The sequence below is a fragment of the Schistocerca cancellata genome, chromosome 7, assembly GCF_023864275.1.
Source record: "Schistocerca cancellata isolate TAMUIC-IGC-003103 chromosome 7, iqSchCanc2.1, whole genome shotgun sequence".
Taxonomy (NCBI): domain Eukaryota; kingdom Metazoa; phylum Arthropoda; class Insecta; order Orthoptera; family Acrididae; genus Schistocerca; species Schistocerca cancellata.
The window spans coordinates 284,918,023-284,943,255 of NC_064632.1; the positions used below are offsets into that span (position 1 = coordinate 284,918,023).

Consider the following 25,233-nt stretch of genomic DNA (forward strand, 5'->3'; position numbering starts at 1 on the left):
TTCTCAGTTCTGTGCTAGCCTTGAATGACTCATTTCTATATACGTCATTTGATCCTCCCAGCAATACAACAAAGTCATCCTTACACAAACTAGTTACTTCACATAATTTTGTAAGGTTTTTCAGTTCACTTAATGGAGCCCCAGGCAATTCCACGGCCGTGGCTATCACCTAACACACACATTTTTTTCCGTATTTTACAATGTTAGCAGTCGGAAGTTCATCAAGCAACGGTTTGTTTACTTTTTGTGGTTCATTTTGTAACTTTTCGACTTCAGCTGGCGTATTCATTGAATCTTCAGTAGTGAATACTCCCGCAAGGTCGTTATACATTCTAGTTTGACAGTTTTTACGCATTGAAGTTTCACTGTTTATACACATTAAAGTTTCACTGCTGCTTTGAGATTGTACTTTCTTAGTGCAGTTTTTATGCATTAAAATTTCACTGTTTATACATACTTCAGTTTCACTGCTATTTTGGGATTGTACTTTCTGAATGCAGTACCTCTTCCACATCAAACTTACTAACCACCAGTAATACATCCAATTCGACAGCTGTCAACCATTCCATACCAAGAAGTTCCTTCTATACAGCCTAGCCACCCATGGTCGTTGCAGCTGCAGTGATGAGCAGTCCCTCTCATAATGTACAAAGGGTCTCACTGAAGCCTTCACTCACCATAATTATCGTCCCAACCTTGTACAAAAACAAATTTCCCATGTCTTATCTTTCCAGTCTCCCACCACCTCCCAAAGTCCCACAGTCCAGCCACAGAAGACCATTCCCCTCTTAACTCAGTACCATCTGGGACTGGAGCAACTGAATTACATTCTCCGCCAGGGTTACGATTACCTCTCGTCATGTCCTGAAATGAGAAATGTCCTAACCACTATCTTTCCCAGCCCTACTACAGTGGTATTCTACCATCCACCAAACCTGCACAATATACTCATCCATCCATACAAAACCCCTGCTCCCAATCCATTACCTCATGGCTCATACCCCTGTAATAAATCTAGATGCAAGACCTGGCCCTTACATCTTCCCACTCCCATCTACTCCAGTCCGGTCACTAACATCACCTAGCCCATCAAAGGCAGGGCTACATCTGAAACCAGTCATGTCATTTACATGATAAGCTGCAACAACTGTGCTGCATTCTATGTAGGCATGACAACCAACAAGTTGTCTGTCCGCATGAATGAATGACCACTGGCAAACTTTGGTCAAGAAACAAGTGGACCACCCTGTTGCTTAACGTGCTACCAAACATTATATCCTTCATTTCAATGACTGCTTCCCAGCCTGTGCTATATGGATCCTTACCATCAACACCAGCTTTTCTGAATTGCACAGGTGGGAACTTTTCCCGCAATACATCCTGTGTTCCCATAACCCTCCTGGCCTCAACCTTCGTTAATCGTTGTCCTCACTCATCTAGCCCCTTTCCTGCTCCCTTCCAGCAGTACACAGTACACAGCCATCATTCCACCACCCAGTCTTTTTATTTTTTTATTTATTTTTCTCTATTTCTCTCCTTTTCCACTCCTTCCCCCCCTCCCCCCAACCGTCTCCCCACCAGTACCCCATCTGCCACCCAACCCGCAGCACTTCACTGTCCACCATCCCCACCATACTACCCCCCCCCCCCCCCCCTATCCCCATCCAGTCGCTACTCCCATCATGCACTGTGCACTGGTGCTGCTGCTCACAGTGTGATTTCAGTTGCCAGAGACTGCAGTCATGTGCGTGAGTTGCGTTTTTGTGTGTGTGTGTGTGTGTGTGTGTGTGTGTGTGTGTGTGTGTGTGTGTGTGTGTGTGTGTGTCTCAGCATCTCTACTATATGGTGAGTAGCAACTTGCCCTCTCATCATATTGTTCAATTCCATCCTGGATGTTCCATTGTTTGGCAGTGTGATACTAGTGTGATTTGAGGACCTGGATATCACTGAGCTATTGCAATGGATTCTCAACTGCACTCCATTCAAATCCAGTGGTCGTTTGGTATCCTTCAAATACTGGAATCAGAATGAATGAATGCATGTAGTTCAAATAAGAGCTTTACCCAGTTATTGGCAGTATTTTCAAAACAATATTTTTGAATGAACTGTGTTTCCAAAATAATCAGTAGGTTTATAGACATAGGACATATGGAGATTTATGATTCAGTTTTTCAATTAAGTTTCAAGAATCAAGTCATAATGTACAGTACATAAAATTTTTAACATACAGTGCTTTATTAGTTGAACAAAACACACATTCAAAATATATACAAAATCAAAATCACATTATGAATTCAGTCTTGTATAATGCTCTGTATGACGTATTATGTCCAGTACTGCAATGTTCAGAATGTCTTTATGGTATTTATGAAAAGCACAATAAAAACATAAGATTCTGCAGTAACAATATTAGAGTATTAGACAAGATCCAAGTAGACACATGCAGATATGCTATATGTGACCAAAGTGTCTTATCCAGACCATAAAAAATGTTTGTGTATGCATTTGAGTTTTTTGAATATGATGTTAACATGCACCCAAGGGATGTATGGTTGTTGATATAGGTATTAACATGACTTTGCACAGAAGATGAGCACAATAAATGCTTTCTGTCATTCATGAAGCACACAAATGGCACAATTTAACTTGTATCTGTAATGTTCCATCTCAACAAGAATGTAATAATTCTTGTAATTGTAATGTTCCACCTTAATAGATTAATATACAAAACCTGGAAGCACAGTGGAAGAAAGTATGTCATACTTCACAACCTAACATCAGAAGATAGCTTTGCCATTAATGATGTCACTGCCAGTCCCCAGAGGCAGGTTTGCTGGCTTGTTTCCAATGACAAAATGACTTTCTGTCATTGGATGCTTGTTTTTGAGTAGTTTCCTGGAGACAGATTTGACTTATAAATAACAGAAATTGTTTGAAAAGCTAGGCATGCACATAAATATATCAGACCCTATAACTAATTTTTTAATGAAAAGTGTTACTCACCAGCCTTGTTCATCAATCACTGTGTACACCACTGGGATGGGAAAGCCACTAAAAGGAGATGCCACCTGCAAATTATAAGCACCCATATTCTCAAATACCAGCCAATCACCAATATCCAGCTCGGGCAGCAAAGTTAAGTTTATGATTTTATCCCTGTCATTACAAGTTGGTCCCCAGATAGAACTGGGATATGTTGTGTGCTTAGTCCCCTGTAAAAGAAATATTTAATTACATCAAGAGATTTTTAACCAACATAGTTAAATAAAACATCATCATATGGCTTCTTTCATTGTCAATAGTAAAATGACAGAAGATTTTTAAAAGACAACATTATATGTGCAGGTCTACGTTTTGTCACTATTGCCCTTTAACCCTTAGGTTTGATTGTATGATAGCTGTGTTTAATGAATTAGCTTGAGGATTTTCTACTGACAGAAACAAAATCAAGCCAATATCATGCTCTTTTAGAAATGAAGAAACTTTTTCAATGATGATGATGGTGGTGCATCCAGTACTCCATTAAGAAAAACTTTTTTGGTCTCAGAAGAACTATAAGAAAATACAGTTACCTCACCAGATGAAAATACTTTACAACACTGTGTGCAAAATCATAAAAATAAGTTATTTCAAGAGTTCATCTTGAAAATAGGCTATTGATTTTCTATTTTGTAATATCACTGTACATATAGTGGCATAAAACTATTTTGTATCACTTACTAGATGGTTTATATAGTCTAAGCCATTTCATTTACAGAAACTATCATTCTTTGTACACTATGGAAAGGGAAGTTACCACTCACCATATAGTGGAGATGCTGAGTCGCAGATAGGTATAACAAAAAAACTGCCACAAATAAGCTTTCAGCCAGCAAAACCTTCATCAAAAGTAGACTTCTCTCTCTCTCTCAAGTAGACTTCTCTCTCTCTCTCTCTCTCTCTCTCTCTCTCACACACACACACACACACACACACACACACACACACACACACACACACACACACACTAGAGATGGGGGATCCGCTCTTGAACTAATTCATAGAGTTCAATCTTTCAAAGGAGTGAACAGTCAGTGATTCAGAAAAAAAGAACGGTAGCTCCAAACGTTTCCCATGGCAGAGAGAGAGAGAGAGAGAGAGAGACGGAGCATATCAGCGGTGCCTCTGCTGGTCAGAGCACAGTGCACGCCACACAACACAGCCAGCGCCGGCCTCTGCCCTGCTTCTACCTTGGCTGCCTGCATTGTGCAGTGCCCCATTGGATTTTGTGTTTCACATATGCCGTGCCGTCTCTGTGCATCCTCTGCCGCGTGCAGTGTGTGTCTGGCGCAGCTTAACTTAGCAACGCACTCTGTCGGCAATCGTTTCAGTCGCACGTGCTGCCCTCTGGGCAGTTGATGCGAGCAACAGGACAGAGAGCCACCTAGTGAATAACATAGGAACTACTTGCAACAACCTGCTTGCAAGGGAACGGACAATTTATCTCGGAGCGGGTGAGTTCACCGCTCCCCCCACCCTCGGAACTCACCCGCTCAACGCTCACCCCACCGTCTCGACTCTAGCCAGAGCATTGAGCAAAGCGACTCAGGTGTCCCTCTGGTCTCTGCGGTCTCAGCTCACGCAGCAATACAGCTCGCGGCTCGACCTGCTCGACTCAGCGCCTCTGCATCGGAGTTCGTCCCTACTGGATATTGTTCTTCGTAGTAATACCACTATGTATATTACATTATTATGTTATGTATACATCAATTGTTTTTATTTTATTTTTATTTGTTTAAACTGATTAGATTAGGTTCCTGATGACTCCTCTTACTATAGGATTTTTATTATGGACACTCGAATTTACGCTTTAATTATGAGCGAACCGATAAACGTATCGCAAAATGTGATACACCAACATTTTCCTTGTTTTATTCTGCGTAAGGCTATATGCAGCACTTTCGTTTTACAGTCAAATTTATATATTTTTTTCTTATTCTGGTACGGATTTTGCGATTTTAGGCGTCTTCAGAAGGAAACGTTCACTTTAAAAATATATGGCTTGCGATGTATTTGTATGAGGTTAATGAAATTTTAATACATTATAGCCAAATATATTGTTAATGTAAATCTCAAGTTACAATATTTTCTGATCACCCAAAAAACCACGATAGTGCAAAATAAATCAATAATCAAAAACTTTGTCATATCGTGGAAATTTCAATAAACAATACAAAATTCTTACTCATTATCTGTGTTACTTCAAAATAGGATCAAATAAGATCAAAATACAGGTATAGTACTGGAATAAACCAAGTTTAAAGGGCAATGTGCCTTCCATTTATTTTCTATTGTAAATGAGTGGTGAGTCATGAAAAAGAGCTAATTCATTTCAGGGAGTGAACAGTTCTGATCCAATCTCTGAAAAGAACAGTTTTGCCCATCTCTAACACACACACACACACACACACACACACACACACACACACACACACACACGCAAACTCAACTTTCACACACATGAATGCAGTCTCTGGCAACTGAAGCCACACTGCCACAACTACAGTCATGCACGTGTGAGTCTCATTTGCATGAATGAGTCTAAGTATGTGTCTGTTATCTATTTTTGACAAAGGCATTGCCAGCCAAAAGGTTATTTGTGACAGTCTTTTTCTTATGCCTATCTGTGACTCAGCTTCTCCATTATATGGTGAGGAAACTTTCCTTTCCATAATATTGTTACATTCCATTCTGGATTTTCCATTGTTTGATTCTTTGTACATTGATTTGTTAGTATTATATGCTACCATTCACTTCCATTTAAAGTGTAACTTATGTCTTCTGTACACAGGGATTGAAAATAAAGATTTGTGCATAATCTAATAAATGAGAGATAAAGCAACTACTTTGAAAAGAGCTGCTGCTTGCTTGTTGTTGTTGTAGTCTTCAGTCCAAAGACAGGTTTGAAGCAGTTCTTCATGCTACTATACCCTGTGAAAGCCTCTTCATCTCTGTACAACTATGGCAACCTACATCCTTCTGAATCTGTTTAATGTATTCATCTCTTGGTCCCCCTCTATGTTTTTACCCCCCACACTTCCTTCCAACACTAAATTGGTGATCCCTTGATGAGTCAGAATGTGTCCTAGCAACCAGTCCCTTCTTTTAGTCAAGTTATGCCACAAATTTCTTGTCTCCTCAGTTCTGTTCAATATCTCTTCATTAGTTATTCGATCTACCCACTTAATCTTCAACATTCTTCTGTAGCACCACATTTCAAAAGCTTCTGTTCTTCTCTTGTCTACATTGTCTATTGTCCATGATTCTCTTACATGGATGGTTACACTCCAGATAAATATCTTCAGAAAAGACTTTCTAACACTTAAGTCTACATTTGATGTTAACAAACTTCTCTTGTTCAGAAATGCCGTTCTTGCCATTGTCAATCTAGATTTTGTATCCTCTCTACTTCAATCACCATCAGTTATTTTGCCACCCAAATGGCAAAACTCATCTATTACTTTAAGTGTCACATTTCCTAATCAAACCTCCTCTCAGCATCACCTGATTTAATTCGACTACATCCCATTATCCTTGGTTTGCTTTTGTTGATGTTCATCTCACATACTCCACTGTTCATTCCTTTCAACTACTCTTCCAAGTTCTTTGCTGTCTCTGACAGAATTACAATGTCATCAACAAACCTCAAAGTTTTCATTTCTTCTCCCTAAATTTTAATTCCTATTCTAAATTTTCCTTTGGTTTACTTTACTGCTTGCTAAATGGACAAATTGAATAAAATTGGGGATAGACTACAAACCTATCTAACTACCTACCTTCTCAATCACTGCTACCTTTCAAGCCCCTTGGCACACTTATAACTGCCATCTTATTTTTGTGTTCAAGTTGTAAATAGCCTTTTGCTCCCTGTATTTTACCCCCGATACCTTAAGAATCTCAGAGACAGAATTCCAGTCAACACTGTCAAAAGTTTCTAAGAGAAGTCTTAGGATCAATATTTCCTTACATGTTCATACATTTCTCCAGAATCCAAACTGATCTTCCCTGGGGTCAGGTTCTATCATTTTTTCCATGCTTCTGTAAAGCATTTGCATTAGTCTTTTGCAACTATAACTTATTAAATGATAGTTCAGTAATTTTCACACCTGCCAGCAACTGTTTTCTTTGGAATTTTAACTACTACATTCTTCTTGAAGTCTGAAGTTATTTCAGTTGTCTCATTCCTCTTGAACACCAGATAGAAGAGTTTTTTGTGGCTGTCACTTCCAAGAATGTCCTGACAGAATGTCATCTACTCCCAGGGCCTTGTTTTTACTTAGATCTTTCAGTGCTCTGTCAAATTGTTCTTGTATCTCCCATTTCATCTTCATCTAGATTCTTTTCCATTGCAGTAATATTGGCTTAAAGTTCATCTCCCTTGTATAGACTCTCTATATACTCCTTCCACCTTTCAGCTTTCCCTTCTTTGCTTCGGACCGGTTTTCCACCTGAGATCTTGATATTCGTACAGCTGCTTCTCTTTTCTCCAAAGGCATGTGGTGGTGTCTGTCTTTCCCCTAGTGAAATATGCTTCTAAAACCTTACATTTATCTTTTAGCCATTCCTTCTTAGCCATTTTACATTTCCTGTCATTTTAATTTTTTTATATCTTTGTATTCCCTTTCAACTCTTTCATTTGCTGTGTTTTTAAATATTCTCCTTTCATCAGTTAAATTCAATATCTCCTGTGTTATACAAGGATTTTTATTAGGCCTCGTATTTTTACCTATTTGATCCTCTGCTATCTTCTTTATTTAATGTCTTAAGGCTACCCATTCATCTTCTACTGTATTTTATCTTCCCTGCTCTAGTCAACTGCTGCCTAATGCTCCCTCTGAAACTTTCAACAACCACTGGTCTTTCAAGTTATCCCCTTAATTTCCTATCTCTTTGCAATTTCTTCAGTTTTTATCCACAATTTGTGACCAATAAATTGTGGTCAGAGTCCACATCTGCCCCTGGAAATGTCTTACAATTTTAAATCTGCTTCTGAAATCTCTGTCTTGCATTATATGGTGAATGTGAAACCACTCTGGTATCTCCGGGTCTCTTCCACATATGCAGCCTTCTCTCGTGATTCTTAAACCAATTATTTGTGATAATTAAATTATGCTCTGTGCAAAATTCTACCAAGAGGCTTCCTCTTTCTTTTGTTCCCTCAGTCCATATGGACCTACTACATTTCCTTCCCTTCCTTTTCCTACTACTGAATTCCAGTCCCCCATCAAAATTGAATTTTCATTTCCCTTAACTATCTGAACAATTTCTTTTATCTCACCATACATTTCTTCAGTCTCTTTACCTGCAGAGCTAACTGGCAATTAAACATGTGCTGCTGTGGTAAGTGTGGGCTTCATGTCTATCTTGGCTATGATAATGTGTTCACTATGCTTTTCTTAGCCATTTACTCACATTTTTATTTTCTTATTCATTATTAATCCCATTCTTTCAGTATCCCTATTTGACTCTGTATTTATAACTCTGTATTCACATGACCAGAAGTACTTTTCCTCCCATCACTGAACTTCACTAATTTTCACTATATCTAACTTCAACCTAACCATTGCCGTTTTTAAATTTTTTAATCTATCTACCCAATTAAGGGATATAACATTCCATGCTCTGATCCATAGAATGCCAGTTTTGTTTCTACTGATGACAATGTCCTCCTGAGTAGTCCCCATCTGAAGATCCAAATGAGGGACTATATTATCTCCAGAATATTTTATCCAAGAAGATGCCATCACTGTTAACCACACAGTAGAGCTGCATGTCCTTGCAAAAAATTACAGCTGCAGTTTCGCCTTGCTTTCAGCCATTCACAGTACCAGCACAGTAAGGCATTTTGGTTGATTTTATAAGGCCAGATTAGTGAATCATCCAGACTGTTACCCATGCAACTATTGAAAAGACTACTGGCCCTTTTCAGGAACCACATGTTTGTCTGGCCTCTCAAGAGATAATCCTCCACTGTGGTTGCACCTATGGTATGACTATCCATATCACTGAGACATGCGAGCCACCCCACTGAAAGCAATGTCTGTGATTCATGGGGACAGGTCTGCTTGGTTAGTTGTATTAAATAGCTGCTATTTATATCCACTGGTAGCTTAATATTTACTCGATTACAATAGAACTTTTCACAGAAAACAGTTATAGTTTGCTTGCAACACTCTAAACAAATCCTCAGAGGATTGCATGGAGTGAGGAAACACGCTCTGCCCATCGACTCCCTGCACATAAGCAACTGTGTGAGTAGAGGTGATGCAGGTGAACAAGCCACACTTTCATCATTCAGCGTTGGCACTATAGTTGAGTCGGCATAAGCTGATTCCTGATTGCTGCAGTGGGCTGTGTGTGATAGCTTTACATGCCTACCTCAACCAATAATATAATGTGATTTTGTGAATGTCTCTATGGCAATGGCTCACTATTGTCACAGATCTGCAGACAGCTACTTTTTTCACCTGCAGCCATTAATGCTTCACAGTCGAAAACTGGCAACAGTGCTAAGAACTGTCGGGGATAACCTCATACTGTCTCACTTATAGACATGTTCTTATTGGTTTGATACAGCATGCTGCAACAATCACTCCGTAAGGCTGTGATACACACAAGCTTGATTGTTTGACTGCCAATGTTATAGGTGTTGGGCACAAAACACTTGCCGCCCAAAGTCAACTGACTGCTACTGGCTTCACCAATCCAGAATGAGGGGACCCTTGTTCATTCATACTCTGTTCTGAACATTGCTAGCAGCAGTCTTGAATTCTTGAATCCAGCTAGACAGATAATTTCAGGAGTGGCTAATGAGGTAAGGTTTTTATTTCCTTTTGAACTGCTTGATCCTAGCTGAGAGCTTATTGAATAACTTTGCTCCAGAGTACATAGCTTCAATCTGAACCCTTCACAAGAGGTGAAGTCTACAAGAATCTCGATTTTATGTCTACTTTTGTGGTTTTGCAAATCACAGTTTGGGTGAAACTGATATTTATTATAGCTGTACTCAAGAGCAGCAAAAGAAGAAGTTGGAGGGATGGACAGGGATATCACCCTACTCATCTTTGAGTCATAGTGACCTGGAACAGCCGTGCTTGCTCTGACACTTGTCCTCATATAAATACTACTTATTTTACCAGTGTCTGTTGAATTCTATCTCAATGTCTTCAACCAGCATTTGTTTAACAATTTTCCTGATGTTTCACCAGTATGAGTGGCTGGCATCATCAAAGGACCACCCACCATTGCTGGTGGCAGACTGGAGTCTAGCCCACAACCAAAGACTATGTGACATTACCACACCAATATGTGGGAACTTTTTCCAGTTCATTACTGGTGTGGTTCTCCTCTTGCTACGTGCAGTGAATGGTTGCTGTGGTGTGGGAATACTGGATCCATTTATCTTGAGATTTTCTTATTTCTTGTTGAAATTATTGTCATGTTAGTGAATTTTTATGGTTTCCCTGAATAAGAGGGCATCGTAGCTCTTCTCCATAGTGAGAGCCGCCATGTTGACAAATTTTGTTACATGGTCAGTCTCAGACAGTGTCTGTTCCTCCGTGGCTGATTTCTCCATCTGTTTCAACCTGTAATATTGTTTATATTTGGTGATCCTGGTAGTGATGGACCATCCATTCATTCCACACAGGCTTTTCCACATGTACATGGTCTCCAGTATCTTTCTGAAATACCAAGTGGGTCCCTTGTGTCCTTTGTCAAGGGATAAGCTTTGATCTTCTTGGTCATTTTACAAAAGTTTTTACACAATAGTTGTGCAATATACAACCAGTTCCCTCCATCACTCCAAGGACATATGACATAAAGGCTGTATGTGACATTTCTTCTTCCAATATGTCAGTTCTCCAAGTGTTAGGTTTCATGACATTTCTTATGCAAGTGGTGGAGTACCAATTGTTCCTCAGAATTGATTCCTGGTGTTGCATCTCATGTCTGAAGTGCTGTGGCTCATATATTCATCTCATGTTCCTTATGAGTATATCAATGATTCCTCATTTCTGGCTTGGGTAAGGATTTGATAGTCAGTGCAGGTAATAGACCATGGGTATCAGTTTTTGATGCATGCTGTGGCCCATGTTCATAACCAGCATATCGAGTAGGATGGAGACTGATCAGATATCTTAGGAAGTTACCAATCCATTCCCACCATAGATCCACATGACAAAGATGTCATTAACATATCCGTACCACTCCTTAAGTTTATAAGATGCCGAGCTCAGCACCTGTCTTTCAACATGTTCCATGAAGAAATTGACAATTACTGGACCATGATGATGTCTTCCAAAAGTGGCGTGAAAACTTATACTCAGCTAAGTGACATGACATGTGAGAAAAAGAAATGTCATTTGTGGCCATTCTCCCATACATCTGTAGGAGAAGGGGAGAAGCAGCCATATACGGCCCAAACATGGCATAATAACTGTTTACAAACCAACCAAGAAGGCCAAAGAAAGTGTTTCATACCAGCAAAGAACAAAAGGGTCCCACTTGCAATGTCAGTTTTATTCTGTCTATGCTGGAATTACTGAATAGCCCAAGAGTGCCAGTATCCATAAATGCTACAGGTAGCGACTGGTGGGGAAATTGGCCATGGTGGAGCATGAAAGTTCTCACTGTGGAGAAGTGCTATCATGCCGTCGACTTTTTCAGGGAAAGGACAGAAATCTGCAGACGTGAAAACAGTTTCCCCAAAAAAGAAGAAACCCTCACAGTAAAAGGATCCCAGATTCTTGTGCTGCAATGAATATCTGTTGCAAGTAGCAAAGCAAAAATGGTTCAAATTGCTCTGAGCACTATAGGACTTAACATCTGAGGTCATCAGTCCCTTAGAATGTAGAACTACTTAAATCTAACTAACCTAAGGACATCACACACATCCATGCCCAAGGCAGGATTCAAACCTGCGACCGTAGCGGTCCCATAGTTCCAGACTGAAGCAACTAGAACCACTCGGCCACACTGGCTGACCAGCAAAGCAAAAACCACAGCAGTAATTACCAAGGACAAGCCCTCAGATGTTAGTATGATAGGTACATATAACATCAGGCCTTGGGCTTGGCTCCAGTCTATCACCACCAATGGAGGCTGATCCTTTGACAATGCCAGATACTTGTTATGGTGAAAGAATGAGGAAAACTGTAGCACAATTAAACATCTAAATTCTTTTTCAAGCTGTAATTTTGTGTCCTTTCTTTCAGCAAATAATTTACATTTGGACAATGACAGTGGTGTAAATATTTTGTGTATGAACATTTTCTTCAAGGGAATATTAAAAACTAAAATTTCAGGAAAATTATGAACACTTAAAAATTTGGCCCTGCTAATAATTGTTTGTGATAAGGTTACCCTACTCCATCTGAAGATCCTGTTTCTGTTTTGTGAAAAGAACATCTGAGATTTTATAAAGTATATAGCTGTATAATTACGGAAATATTGCAACAAAAATTTTGTTCCATAATGATTCATATTTTAGGATACAAATATTTCAAAAACCTTTTCTTTGTCAAAAACTGTATATTTATACCACAAAAACATGTTAGATAATTAACTATCTCAAACAGAAGAATTTGGATTCTAGAAAATTCTCGGCTGACTTTATCACAAAACTTTCTTTGTCATGTGTGTAGCTATAAACTGCCACTTTCTTATGTGTGAATTCTATTGTGTTGTAGACAAAGGAAAACATATAGTAATTAGGTTATACTCCGTGAAGTCTCTGTACATTGCCGACCTATTTTGTAGAAACAATGAAACTTCTGGACAATCTTTTCACTGTAATAGTGGTTATAGTCATTAACTTTCTATTAACTGAAACTTAAACACTGACAGTGCTGTCTTGATTATTTTAAATTGTTATAAGTGCATATCAGTTCAAACGCAGGGAAAAAATCCATTATCAACACAAGTAAATTCAATAACCAGTGTTTTAATCATACAATGAGTCATGATTTCCAGTACTATTTTCATATTAAATAAACACAAAAAATTTATACAATCAAATTGAAACTAATGAAAACAAATTAATTAATTAAAAATCATTTTTCATAAAATTAAAATAGGATTATACTAAGAGCTCATATTAAAAAAAGGAAAACAATATGTATGAAGTAACTCAGTTGAAACAATTTATTTGTTAAGTACCAAACCAAGCAGTATAAATTAGTTCATAGTCAGTCTCAGTCAACATATTAACAGTAGGATGCTTAGTATTGTACAATTAGTATTCAGAGTTGCTTATTTCAGTTTGTGAATTTAGATTAAAATTAAGGAATTGGATAGGAAAAAAATGGTTTTGTTTTTATGAAAACCCAGAACTGATACATATTTAAAGCAAAATAGCACACATGGAAAGGAAATCAGTGTATAATGTACTTGTACAACAAACAAAAACTTACTAAAGATGAGTTTTTAAAAAATTGTAACTTCTGATTTCTCTTTTAAACTAGTTAGAAGACTATAATTAGTCTTCAATAGAATATCATGTAAAAAGGAAATCTAATTTTCAGCTTAATTTCCTCCAATATTAAGGATAATGAACAATCAACTTCTCAATTCCATTCTGTCTGATTTCCCAGCCTGTATTGATAATTACTACTGAGCAAGCTGGCATAATGGCTAGCACATTGGACTCACATTTGGGAGGATGACAATTCAATCAGCGTCTGACCATCCAGATTTAGGTTTTCTATGATTGCCATAAATCACATAAGGCAAATTCTGGGATGGTTCCTTTCAAAGGGCATGGCCAATTTCCTTCGCCATTGTTCCCTAATCCGAGTTATGCTCCATCTCTAATAACCTCATTATCAATGAGACATTAAACTGTAATCTTCCTTCCTTCTTTCCTGGACAGTAATTACTTAAAATAAATCCCCCATACTTCAGGGGTGGCAATTGCAAAACAGGCTGAGGGCAAGGCTTTCCATTGACAACTACAAAATAATAAAGGAACAAATTGGGTCATCATATAAAGCTGTTTTTGCACACTTTGTGTGTTACACCATGTATCATAGCTCATTTCTGCAGTATCCAAAACTTTCCTGTTTTAAAGCATTTCCCAGAACATTATTCCAAAGAAAAGAAGAGAATGGGATGTAAATAATATTTACACAAGATAAAATCATTTATGAGAGAGAAAGTAGCTTCTAATTGCTGGCAATTTACAAAAAAAAATAGTGGTAAGAGCTGAGAAGCATCACATTTATTTATTTTGCATGATGGATGATTAAATCAATAGAGTGAAGAGGCAATCCCTGACACTACAGAGCACCCAAACTGCAAGCAGCTGTGAGTTAGGGTTGGGCTACTTGGTATTATATGGTCCTTTGGCTGACTACGAATAGCTCTGAGTGACTGTGCCATGACTTCTTATACACAAATTAAGTCATCTTGTATACATAAAAAGTATAAAATTTAAACATTTTTTGTGCTTTATACATACAACAGCCTAATATTTGACTGCAAACCGAGGATTTCATTTTATAATCCAGTTTTCTAAAATATCATGTGAATTTTGTACCATGTATACACATCCTTAGTCGTAAATTTTTGCTGTCCAGAGACTGATAAATTTTGTAGTGGTAGTAACTAGAGTTATTAGTTACATAACAACGGTATGTACATGTTATATGACTTAAGTCTCAACAGCAGGGTATAAAAATGTAGTTCTATAAGCTGTGCCATGTTTCTATACTGTTTGCAAACAAACATGGGTGTGAAGTGTTTGAGCTGCTGTAGGAAAGTTACTGCTTGGGTGCAGTCCAGCTGTTGTGATTGATGATTTCATTACATGAATGTCCGCCCCAGTAGCTGAGTGGTCAGCGTGACGGATTGCCGTCCTCCGGGCCCGGGTTCGATTCCCGGCTGGGTCGGAGATTTTCTCCACTCAGGGACTGGGTGTTGTGTTGTGATCATCATCATTTCATCCCCATCCGGTGTGCGGGTCGCCCAATGTGGCGCCGAATGTAATAAGACCTGCGCCAAGGCGGCCGGACCTGCCCCGCGAGGGGCCTCCCGGCCAATGACGCCAAACGCTCATTTCCATTTTCCATTACATGAATGGTAGGAGGAAGGGGGTGGGATATAGCACTGAGGAATACAGTCAATGGGTGAATTAATCAAGATTCTTCGATGGTACTGTAGAGTCTGTGCATTGGATGGAACAATAGTTCAATAGAAGGGAAAAGTTAGAGTCCTTAAAGTGAAGCTTGACAGTGCTATTAAGGGAATGGGAAAATTAAGGGGGAGAATAATCAGAAGTGGAAAGATGTGCCAGGAAACAAAGAACAAATCTAATAGTTTCATCATTGGCACAAAAAATACCTTTGCCTTCTTTCTCAGTTAGTTAAGGAAGAAAAGTAGGAAAGAGGAGAAAAGTTCATCTGTTATGTAGTAAACACATAAGACATATGGGTCAGTTGTTTCAGAAAAAAAAGGAAATGACTTCCATGCCACAAACTTAAAAATTTCTTCAAGACAAGTGTATACCCTTAGCCAAGGATTTTAGAAAGAAGGCTCGTATTGTGGTAGTGTGTGGGTTAGAAAATGGTAGGAATCAGGCCACAGTAATGAAAATATAAGATAACTTCATCTCTGAACCACATCTTGTTGATTTTAATTTTTTTTTTTTTCACAGTGCTTACCTGCAGTTATCAGAACTGTGAGTTGAGTTAGCATGGAATTAAACTGCTTCTATCACTTATAGTGCTTGGCTTCTGTTGATGCTATTGGCAGTTAGGGTTCTACATATCATTAAGAAATATGAAATGGCTGGGCTGATAGCAGAATTTTTAACAGGAGACCTACCATTCATGGTGGCTTCCTTTTAGTTACTGATGTAAGGACAACACCTTTTTGTAAGGTAAACTCAGATTTCAGCAAATCAATACTGAAAGAGGTAAATATGACTGAAAATTTTGAGCCTGAAAGTAAACTTAATGCACCCAAACTTAGGGCACTAAGAAATAAAATCAAGAACTTTTATTTATATGGTAATTTTGAGCTAGTGATGGAACAACTTGATACCAACTTGATACCATATTAAACTTGATAATTTACAAACAACACAAGGTAATACTAAGTGGAGATTTTAATTTATTTTTAGATCATTGCCATTTCATGAAATATAACTCCCCTTAAAAATTTTGCAACATGAATTATAATAGGAACAAGCAACACTTCTATTTACAATATTTATTTGTTTGTTCATATAATCTCTTTTTCAGTATGTGCATAATACTCAAGATATTGGACAGAAAATCTTTTTATCTGTTGGTTTTACAACTTGCAAGTATTTGTTATTTACATTTTTCAACAAATCGGATTTTTAATATAATTTAGCAGTAAAGGAGACCATTCACTGAGTAACAAAAGTGTTGAGACATCCACCCACACACGCACATGTGCAAGCACACGTTTTTGTACCCCTACATTGTGCTGGCTGGATACAAGATACTGGGATTGCATTTCAGCAGATGGACTATGTTAGGGTGAGATGGATGTTGTGCTGGGTGAAGGAGAAACAGGCAGGAAGCAGAAAGAGGTGTTGGGGTGGATAGCTTGTGGCTCAGAGAGGGACAGCAGGTTTGGTGGCTAGGTATGTGACTCAGAGGTAATGGAGCCAGTGAGGTGCAGCACACAATGAAGATATGTAGAGGTGTGAATTGGGAGGTAGTGACAGGACAGGAGAAGGGGAAAGTGTTGGACAGAGGGTATCGGGACAGTGGGTTAGCGGATACTGAGGCCAAGAGTCAAAGCCTCTACCACTGTCATGATAAATTGCAGTGACTACCTGACAGAAGGCTTCCACCAACTGTCTAACTCCTACATTTGAAAGCTCTGCCACAGTGATCCAATTACAGAAGTCCAGGATAACCTACAATCCTTATTGAAATCCTTGGGCCCATCCCAGAACCTCTCCCCTGAGCCCATCTCCCTTTTCATCCTAACACATCATGCCTTCCACATGTTCCCCAAAATCCACAGATTCAACCTATTCTACATGGCTGCTATGGGCCTCATAAAGGAATTTCCACTCTTGTTGAACAACATGTCCAACCTACAGCCCAAAGCCTAGCATCTCACATCAATGACACTAATGTCCCATTTCTTTCAGCTACTCCCCACTTTCTACACCCCTTTATCACCTGAATCCATACTAGCTCATTCTTAATACACATTACCAAATATATCTTCACACACAACTACTTCTCCTTTGAAGGAAGGGCATACAAAAAAATTTGGAGCACAACCATGGCCACTCACATGGTACCCTCTTATGCCAACCTTTTCATTTATCTTAGAAGAAATATTTCTAGCCTCCAAAAATGTTATGTTCAGGTTCAATGATGATATTTTCATCATCTCGATTCTGGGCCACAATATGCTATCCTCATTCATAGATAACCTCAACACCTTCCCTCCCGTCTGCTTCCACTGGTCCTCCTCAGCCCAACATGCTGCCTTCTTGGATGCTGACCTCCATCTTTCTGATGGCTCCACCTATATGTTCCTCCATATCCGGTCTACTAACCACCAATAGTACCTGCATTATGATAGTTGCTATCCCTTCCATGTCAAAAACCACTCCCATTCAGTCTGGCCACCCATGAACTGACAACTATGCCAAATGAAAAAACACTACTAATGCCCATATTCTTGCCCTCCTTTTAATACTGTAATTATTGTATTGTGGATCACAAGTGTGTACCACACAGTTTGTATAATAGTAAAATTTTTTAACTTCTGGCATTTTCTGCTAGTTTGTATCTACACTGATCATTCCATCCATGACTGTCCATTACGGAAATCAGTACAAAAAATTGCAATTTGGCTGGCACAAGTGAGTCCATTCTTACATATTTTATGAAACTGAACAATTTTGAAGCTAGAGTACTTTATTTATTAGGTAAAAGTTGTGAGGGAGTGTGTGTTTTGCTGTTTCACAATGTTCCAACCAATGTCAATCATTTCTCTAATTCTATATATATATATATATATATATATATATATATATATATATATATATATATATATATATAGTGACTTACCAAATGAAAGTGCTGGCAGGTCGACAGACACACAAACAAACACAAACATACACACAAAATCCAAGCTTTCGCAACCAACGGTTGCAGACAAATGTCTGCTTGTGTCTGTGTATGTGTGGATGGATATGTGTGTGTGTGCGAGTGTATACCTGTCCTTTTTTCCCCCTAAGGTAAGTCTTTCCGCTCCCGGGATTGGAATGACTCCTTACCCTCTCCCTTAAAACCCATATCCTTTTGTCTTTTCTTCTCCTTCCCTCTTTCCTGACGAGGCAACCGTTGGTTGCGAAAGCTTGGATTTTGTGTGTATGTTTGTGTTTGTTTGTGTGTCTGTCGACCTGCCAGCACTTTCATTTGGTAAGTCACATCATCTTTGTTTTTAAATATATTTTTCCTTCGTGGAATGTTTCCTTCTATTATAACCGTATATATATATATATATATATATATATATATATATATATATATATATATATATATAGACACACACACACACACACACACACACACACACACACACACACCAAATTGAAATTAGAAATTAGCGGAGATTGAGGCCTGGCGGATAGTGAGAAGAGAGGATATGCTGAAGGGCAAGTTCCCATCTCCGGAGTTCTGACAGGTTGGTGTTAGTGGGAAGTATCCAGATAACCCGGACAGTGTAACACTGTGCCAAGATGTGCTGGCCATGCACCAAGGCATGTTTAGCCACAGGGTGATCCTCATTACCAACAAACACTGTCTGCCTGTGTCCATTCATGCGAATGGACAGTTTGTTGCTGGTCATTCCTGTGGTGTCACCGCCAGACACCACACTTGCTAGGTGGTAGCTTTAAATCGGCCGAGGTCCATTAGTACATGTCGGACCCGCATGTCGCCACTGTCAGTAATTGCAGACTGAGCGCCACCACACAGCAGGTCTAGAGAGACGTACTAGGACTCGCCCCAGTTGTACGACGACTTTGCTAGCGACTACACTGACGAAGCCTTTCTCTCATTAGCCGAGAGATAGTTAGAATAGCCTTCAGCTAAGTCCATGGCTACGACCTAGCAAGGCGCCATTAACCATTTCTAGAGAGAGTCTCACTTGTATCATCCAGAATGCTGTATACAAATGATGGATTAAAGTTAAGTATTCCAGCAGCTACGTACTTTTCTTCATAGCATTCATTACGTATCCTGTTTCAGACCTAACACCAGCCGACGTGTGTAAACACGTGCCTTTCGGTTACCCATCACTGTGGACTGGCTGTCTTGTCAGTCCACTACAATTCCCACATAGAAGGCTTCACAGTGTAGGCAGGTCAGTTGGTAAATCACGTGGGTGCTTTCACACGTGGCTCTGCCTTTGATCGTGTACACCTTCCGGGTTACAGGACTGGAGTAGGTGGTGGTGGGAGGGTGCGTGGGACAGGTTTTACACTGGGGGCGGTTACAAGGGTAGGAGCCAGAGGGTAGGGAAGGTGGTTTGGGGATTTCATAGGGATGAACTAAGAGGTTACGAAGGTTAGGTGGACGGCGGAAAGACACTCTAGGTGGAGTGGGGAGGATTTCATGAAGGATGGATCTCATTTCAGGGCAGGATTTGAGGAAGTCGTATCCCTCTTGGAGAGCCACATTCAGAGTCTGATCCAGTCCCGGAAAGTATCCTGTCACAAGTGGGGCACTTTTGGGGTTCTTCTGTGGGAGGTTCCGGGTTTGAGGAGATGAGGAAGTGGCTCTGGTTATTTGCTTCTGTACCAGGTCGGGAGGGTAGTTACGGGACGCAAAAGCTGTTTTCAGGTTGTTGGTGTAGTGGTTCAAGGATTCCGGACTGGAGCAGATTCGTTTGCCACGAAGACCTAGGCTGTAGGGAAGGGACCGTTTGATGTGGAATGGGTGGCAGCTGTCATAATGGAGGTACTGTTGCTTGTTGGTGGGTTTGATGTGGACGGACGTGTGAAGCTGGCCATTGGACAGGTGGAGGTCAACGTCAAGGAAAGTGGCATGGGATTTAGAGTAGGACCAGGCGAATCTGATGGAACCAAAGGAGTTGAGGTTGGAGAGGAAATTCTGGAGTTTTTCTTCACTGTGAGTCCAGATCATGAAAATGTCATCAATAAATCTGTACCAAACTTTGGGTTGGCAGGCCTGGGTAACCAAGAAGGCTTCCTCTAAGTGACCCATGAATAGGTTGGCATACGAGGGGGCCATACTGGTACCCATGGCTGTTCCCTTTAATTGTTGGTATGTCTGGCCTTCGAAAGTGAAGAAGTTGTGGGTCAGGATGAAGCTGGCTAAGGTAATGAGGAAAGAGGTTTTAGGAAGGGTGGCAGGTGATCGGCATGAAAGGAAGTGCTCCATCGCAGCGAGGCCCTGGACATGCGGAATATTTGTGTATAAGGAAGTGGCATCAATGGTTACAAGGATGGTTTCCAGGGGTAACAGACTGGGTAGGGATTCCAGGCGTTCTAGAAAGTGGTTGGTGTCTTTGATGAAGGATGGGAAACTGCATGTAATGGGTTGAAGGTCTTGATCTACGTAGGCAGAGATGCGTTCTGTGGGGGCTTGGTAACCAGCTACAATGGGACGGCCGGGATGATTGGGTTTGTGAATTTTAGGAAGGAGGTAGAAGGTAGGGGTGCGGGGTGTTGGTGGGGTCAGGAGGTTGATGGAGTCAGGTGAAAAGTTTTGTAGGGGGCCTAAGGTTCGGAGGATTCCTTGAAGCTCCGCCTGGACATCAGGAATGGGATTACCTTGGCAAACTTTGTAAGTAGTGTTGTCTGAAAGCTGATGCAGTCCCTCAGCCACATACTCGCGATGATCAAGTACCACAGTCGTGGAACCCTTGTCCGCCGGAAGAATGACGATGGATCGGTCAGCCTTCAGATCACGGATAGCCTGGGCTTCAGCAGTGGTGATGTTGGGAGTAGGATTAAGGTTTTTTAAGAAGGATTGAGAGGCAAGGCTGGAAGTCAGAAATTCCTGGAAGGTTCGGAGAGGGTGATTTTGAGGAAGAGGAGGTGGGTCCCACTGTGACGGAGGGCGGAACTGTTCCAGGCAGGGTTCAATTTGGATAGTGTCTTGGGGAGTTGGATCATTAGTAGTAGGATTAGGATCATTTTTCTTCGTGGCAAAGTGATATTTCCAGCAGAGAGTACGGGTGTAGGACAGTAAATCTTTGACGAGGGCTGTTTGGTTGAATCTGGGAGTGGGGCTGAAGGTGAGGCCTTTGGATAGGACAGAGGTTTCGGATTGGGAGAGAGGTTTGGAGGAAAGGTTAACTACTGAATTGGGGTGTTGTAGTTCCAGATTGTGTCGATTGGAATTTTGAAGTTTTGGAGGGAGTGGAGCTGGAAGTGGGAGATTGAGTAGATGGGAGAGACTGGGTTTGTGTGCAATGAGAGGAGGTTGAGGTTTGCTGGAAAGGTTGTGAAGGGTGAGTGAGTTGCCTTTCCGGAGGTGGGAAACCAGGAGATTGGATAGGTTTTTAAGGTGGAGGGTGGCATGTTGTTCTAATTTGCGGTTGGCCTGTAGGAGAATGCTCTGAACAGCCGGTGTGATTGTGGGAGAGGAAAGATTGAGGACTTTTATTAAGGATAGGAGTTGACGGGTGTGTTGATTGGCTGAGTGGATGTGTAGGTGAAGGATTAGGTGGGTGAGGGCAATGGATTGTTCAGTTTGGAACTGGTATAGGGACTGATGGAAAGAAGGGTTGCAGCCAGAGATGGGAACTTTAAGTGTGAGGCCTTTGGGGTTCTTTGTTTCCTTAGAAGATTCTTCATAGTGACTATATACTATGGAGTGTCCAACCCATTATGAACTGCTCTACTGGGTAAATATACATCTAATGTATGGTCAACCAATCTTCCAAATTAGAGCCATACCTCCTCTACATGCTCCTATGTGCTAAGAGTTAAAAGTTCTTCATTGAGATATGACACTACTGCTTTTTTTTATCTAGTTTATTGAAGTATATATCTTTCTACTTGTTTTATGTCAACGAAAATAATCAATTTTTGAAAATGTAATGTAATAGGATAGATAAAAAATCTGCTCATTAAGTGGCAAGAGGAGCACACACATATAAAAGGTATTACGTATGCAAGCTTTTGGGACCAGTAGCTCCTTCTTCTGATATAAGGGGTGAAGGACAAGGAAGAGCGGTGAAGGAAAATGACTGGTGATGTTTGGAAAAAAGGAGTAAAGTATGGAAAAGTCACCCAGAACACTCAGTGAGGGGAGACATAACAGACAGGATGAGAAAGAAAGACTGATTGTTGATAATGCAATGGATGACTTTTGAAAACCTGTGAGATTAAAGATGCAAGATAGGCTAATATGCAAGACACAGATACTGCTAAAACATCATACATGAGTTAATAAGAGCAAAATGCTAAGTACATTGTTTATGATAGAGGTGGGAGGAGGACACTGAAAAATAGACAGGTTAGAAAAAGAAAGATATAGAAAAGAAAAACAGAGTGAAGAAAGGAATAGTTACTGTGAAGAAGCACTGAGACTGAAGAAATTAATAAAAACACATCAAAAAAAGTTTTGTATCACTTTGGTTCCAAGAGTTCTGGGACCTGTACAGAAAACTGGAACAGAGATCCACATAAACATCATTTCCGCCCTTTTTATTGCTCATGAAAACCACACAATGCATGTTGGAGCACCATACAGAGGGACCTTCAGAGAAGGTGGTCCACATTTCTGCACACACTGGTACCTCTAATCCTTTTGCATTGATGCATGACTGTATTCATTATGGGATACTATCCAGAAGTTCATCAAGGCACTGTTGGTCCAAATTGTCCCACTCCTCAATGGTGATTCAGCATAGATCCCTCAGAGTATTTGATGGGTCACATCATCCATAAACAGCCCTTTTCAATCTATCCCAGGCATGTTTGATAGGGTTCATGTCTGGAGAACATGCCGGCCACTCTAGTCAAGCAATGTCGTTACCCTGATGGAAGTCATTCACAAGATGTGCACAATGGGGGTGCGAATTGTCATCCATGAAGACAAATTCCTCACCATTATGCTGCCAAATTGGTTGCATTATTGGCCGAATGATGGCATTCACGTATCATACAGCTGTTATGGCGCCTTCCATGACAACCAACGGCATACATCTGCCCCGCATAATTCCACCCCAAAACAGCAGGGAATCTCCCCCTTGCTGCACTCATTGGACAGTGTGTCTAAGGCATTCAGCCTGAGCGCATTGGCTCCAAACATGTCTTCAACCACGATTGTTTGGTTGAAGGCATATGCTGCACTCGTTGGTCAAGAGAATGTGATGCCAATCCTGACCAGTCCATTTGGCATGTTGTTGGGCCCATCGTACCATGCTGCATGGTGTCATGGTTGCAAAGATGGACCTCACCATGGATGTTAGGAATGAAGTTGCGCATCATGCAGCCTATTGCGCACAGTTTGAGTCATAACACGACGTCCTGTGGCTGCACAAAAATCATTATTTAACATGGTGGCTTTGCTGTCAGGGTTCCTCCAAGCCATAGTTCTTAGATAGCGGTCATCCACTGCAGTAGTAGCCCTTGGGCGGCCTGAGAGAATCATGTCATGAGCAGTTCCTGTCTCTCCCCCATGTCCGAACAACATCACTTTGGTTGACTCCGAGATGCCTGGACACTTCCCTTGTTGAGAGCCCTTCCTGGCACAAAGTAACAATGTGGACACAATCAAACCATGGCATTGACCATCTAGGTGTGGATGGAACTACAGGCAACATGAGCTGTGTACCTCCTTCTTGGTGATATGACTGGAACTGATCGGCTGTCGGATCCCCTATGTCTAACAGGCGCTGCTCATGCCTGGTTGTTTACATCTTTTGGTGGATTTAGTGACATCTTTGAACAGTCAAAGGAACTGTGTCCATGATAGAATATCCACAGTTAACGTCTGCCTTCAGGAGTTCTGGGAACCAGGGTGATGCAAAACTTTTTTGTGTGTGTGTGTAAATTAAGGCCAACTGGGTGGCGAGATCCAAGGACATGTTGGAGCACATGTACCAGCTGTTATGTAAACACCATCGGCCTTTTACAGCATGACTACCACAAAGTTATCAGTTTGGATAAATAGGCATAGAAGTTGCTGGCAACACACACTATCCTGTTGCAGAGATAGCACTGCAACATGACAGCTGTGACCTTGGGGCCTGTTTCACCACACATGCCATCTGGATTCTTCCCACAGATATAAGTTTCTCATAACTCCACAGGTAGGTACTGGTGTTACAATATGTCCTGGGTTCTTGCCACCCACTTGGCCTCAATTTATGTTAATTTCTTTGGTCTCAGCATTTCTTCACAGTAACTATTCCTTTCTTCACTCTGTTTTTATTATCTACATCTTTCTTTTTCTGACCCCTCTATTTTGCACTGTCCTCCTCTATATCAAATGATGCACTTAGCTTTTCGCTCATATTACCTAGTGTATGGTGTTTTAGCAGTAGCCACTGTCTTGCAAATTAGCCTATCTTGCACCTTTAAGCTCTCAGGTTTTCAAATCCTGTCCACTGCAGTTCCTAACAGTCAGTCTTTCTTTCTCATCCTGTCTGGTGACTTTTCCAAACTCTGCCCCTTCTCCTAAACCTTACCAGTCATTTTCCTTTACTCCTCTTCCTTTCCATTCACCCCTTCTACCAAAAAAAGGAGCCACTGCTCCAGAAGCTTGAAGACATAATACCTTTTATATTTGTGTTCTCCTGCCATCGCTTGATGAGTAGATCTTTTATTCTTTCTACTTGTTTTAGTTTCCCTTTGCATTTAGGTAACCATTGATGCCACAACCATGTCATGGTCATAGATACCAGTTTGGTGTGGACATCCTCAAAAACATCAGGTCTATTTGTTGCTTTAGATCTAAAATATATCCATCATGAATGAGGTTTCAAACCATCTGTTCTAGGTAGTTTTCAGAGAAGCTATTTATTGATATTTCACAGAATGTCTTGTCATGCCCCCCACTAACAAAACTGTAATTTTCCAAGTTAATTGTGTGGTGAACATCATCTCCACTGATTACAGTATGGTTAGGGAACTTACATACAAGCAAACTGAAGTTTTCTCTAAAGTTTTTGGTTACACTAGGAGGTGAGTCTGCTGGTTGATAGAAGAATCCA

At 40.4% G+C, this 25,233-nt stretch overlaps 1 protein-coding gene across 1 annotated transcript in view; it reads right to left on the reverse strand.

Annotated features, from left to right (window-relative positions):
- Nucleotides 1-2,529: 2,529 nt before the first annotated feature.
- Nucleotides 2,530-25,233, reverse strand: part of LOC126092155 (ornithine decarboxylase 1-like) — a 162,132-nt gene continuing 139,428 nt past the window's right edge. Inside the window, exons 8-9 of the mRNA XM_049907624.1 lie at nucleotides 3,004-3,212; nucleotides 2,530-2,895 (exon numbers count right to left, since the gene is read on the reverse strand). Coding sequence (XP_049763581.1) covers nucleotides 2,778-2,895; nucleotides 3,004-3,212 — 327 coding nt within the window. The 3' untranslated portion in view covers nucleotides 2,530-2,777. The remainder of the gene's footprint in view (nucleotides 2,896-3,003; nucleotides 3,213-25,233) is intronic.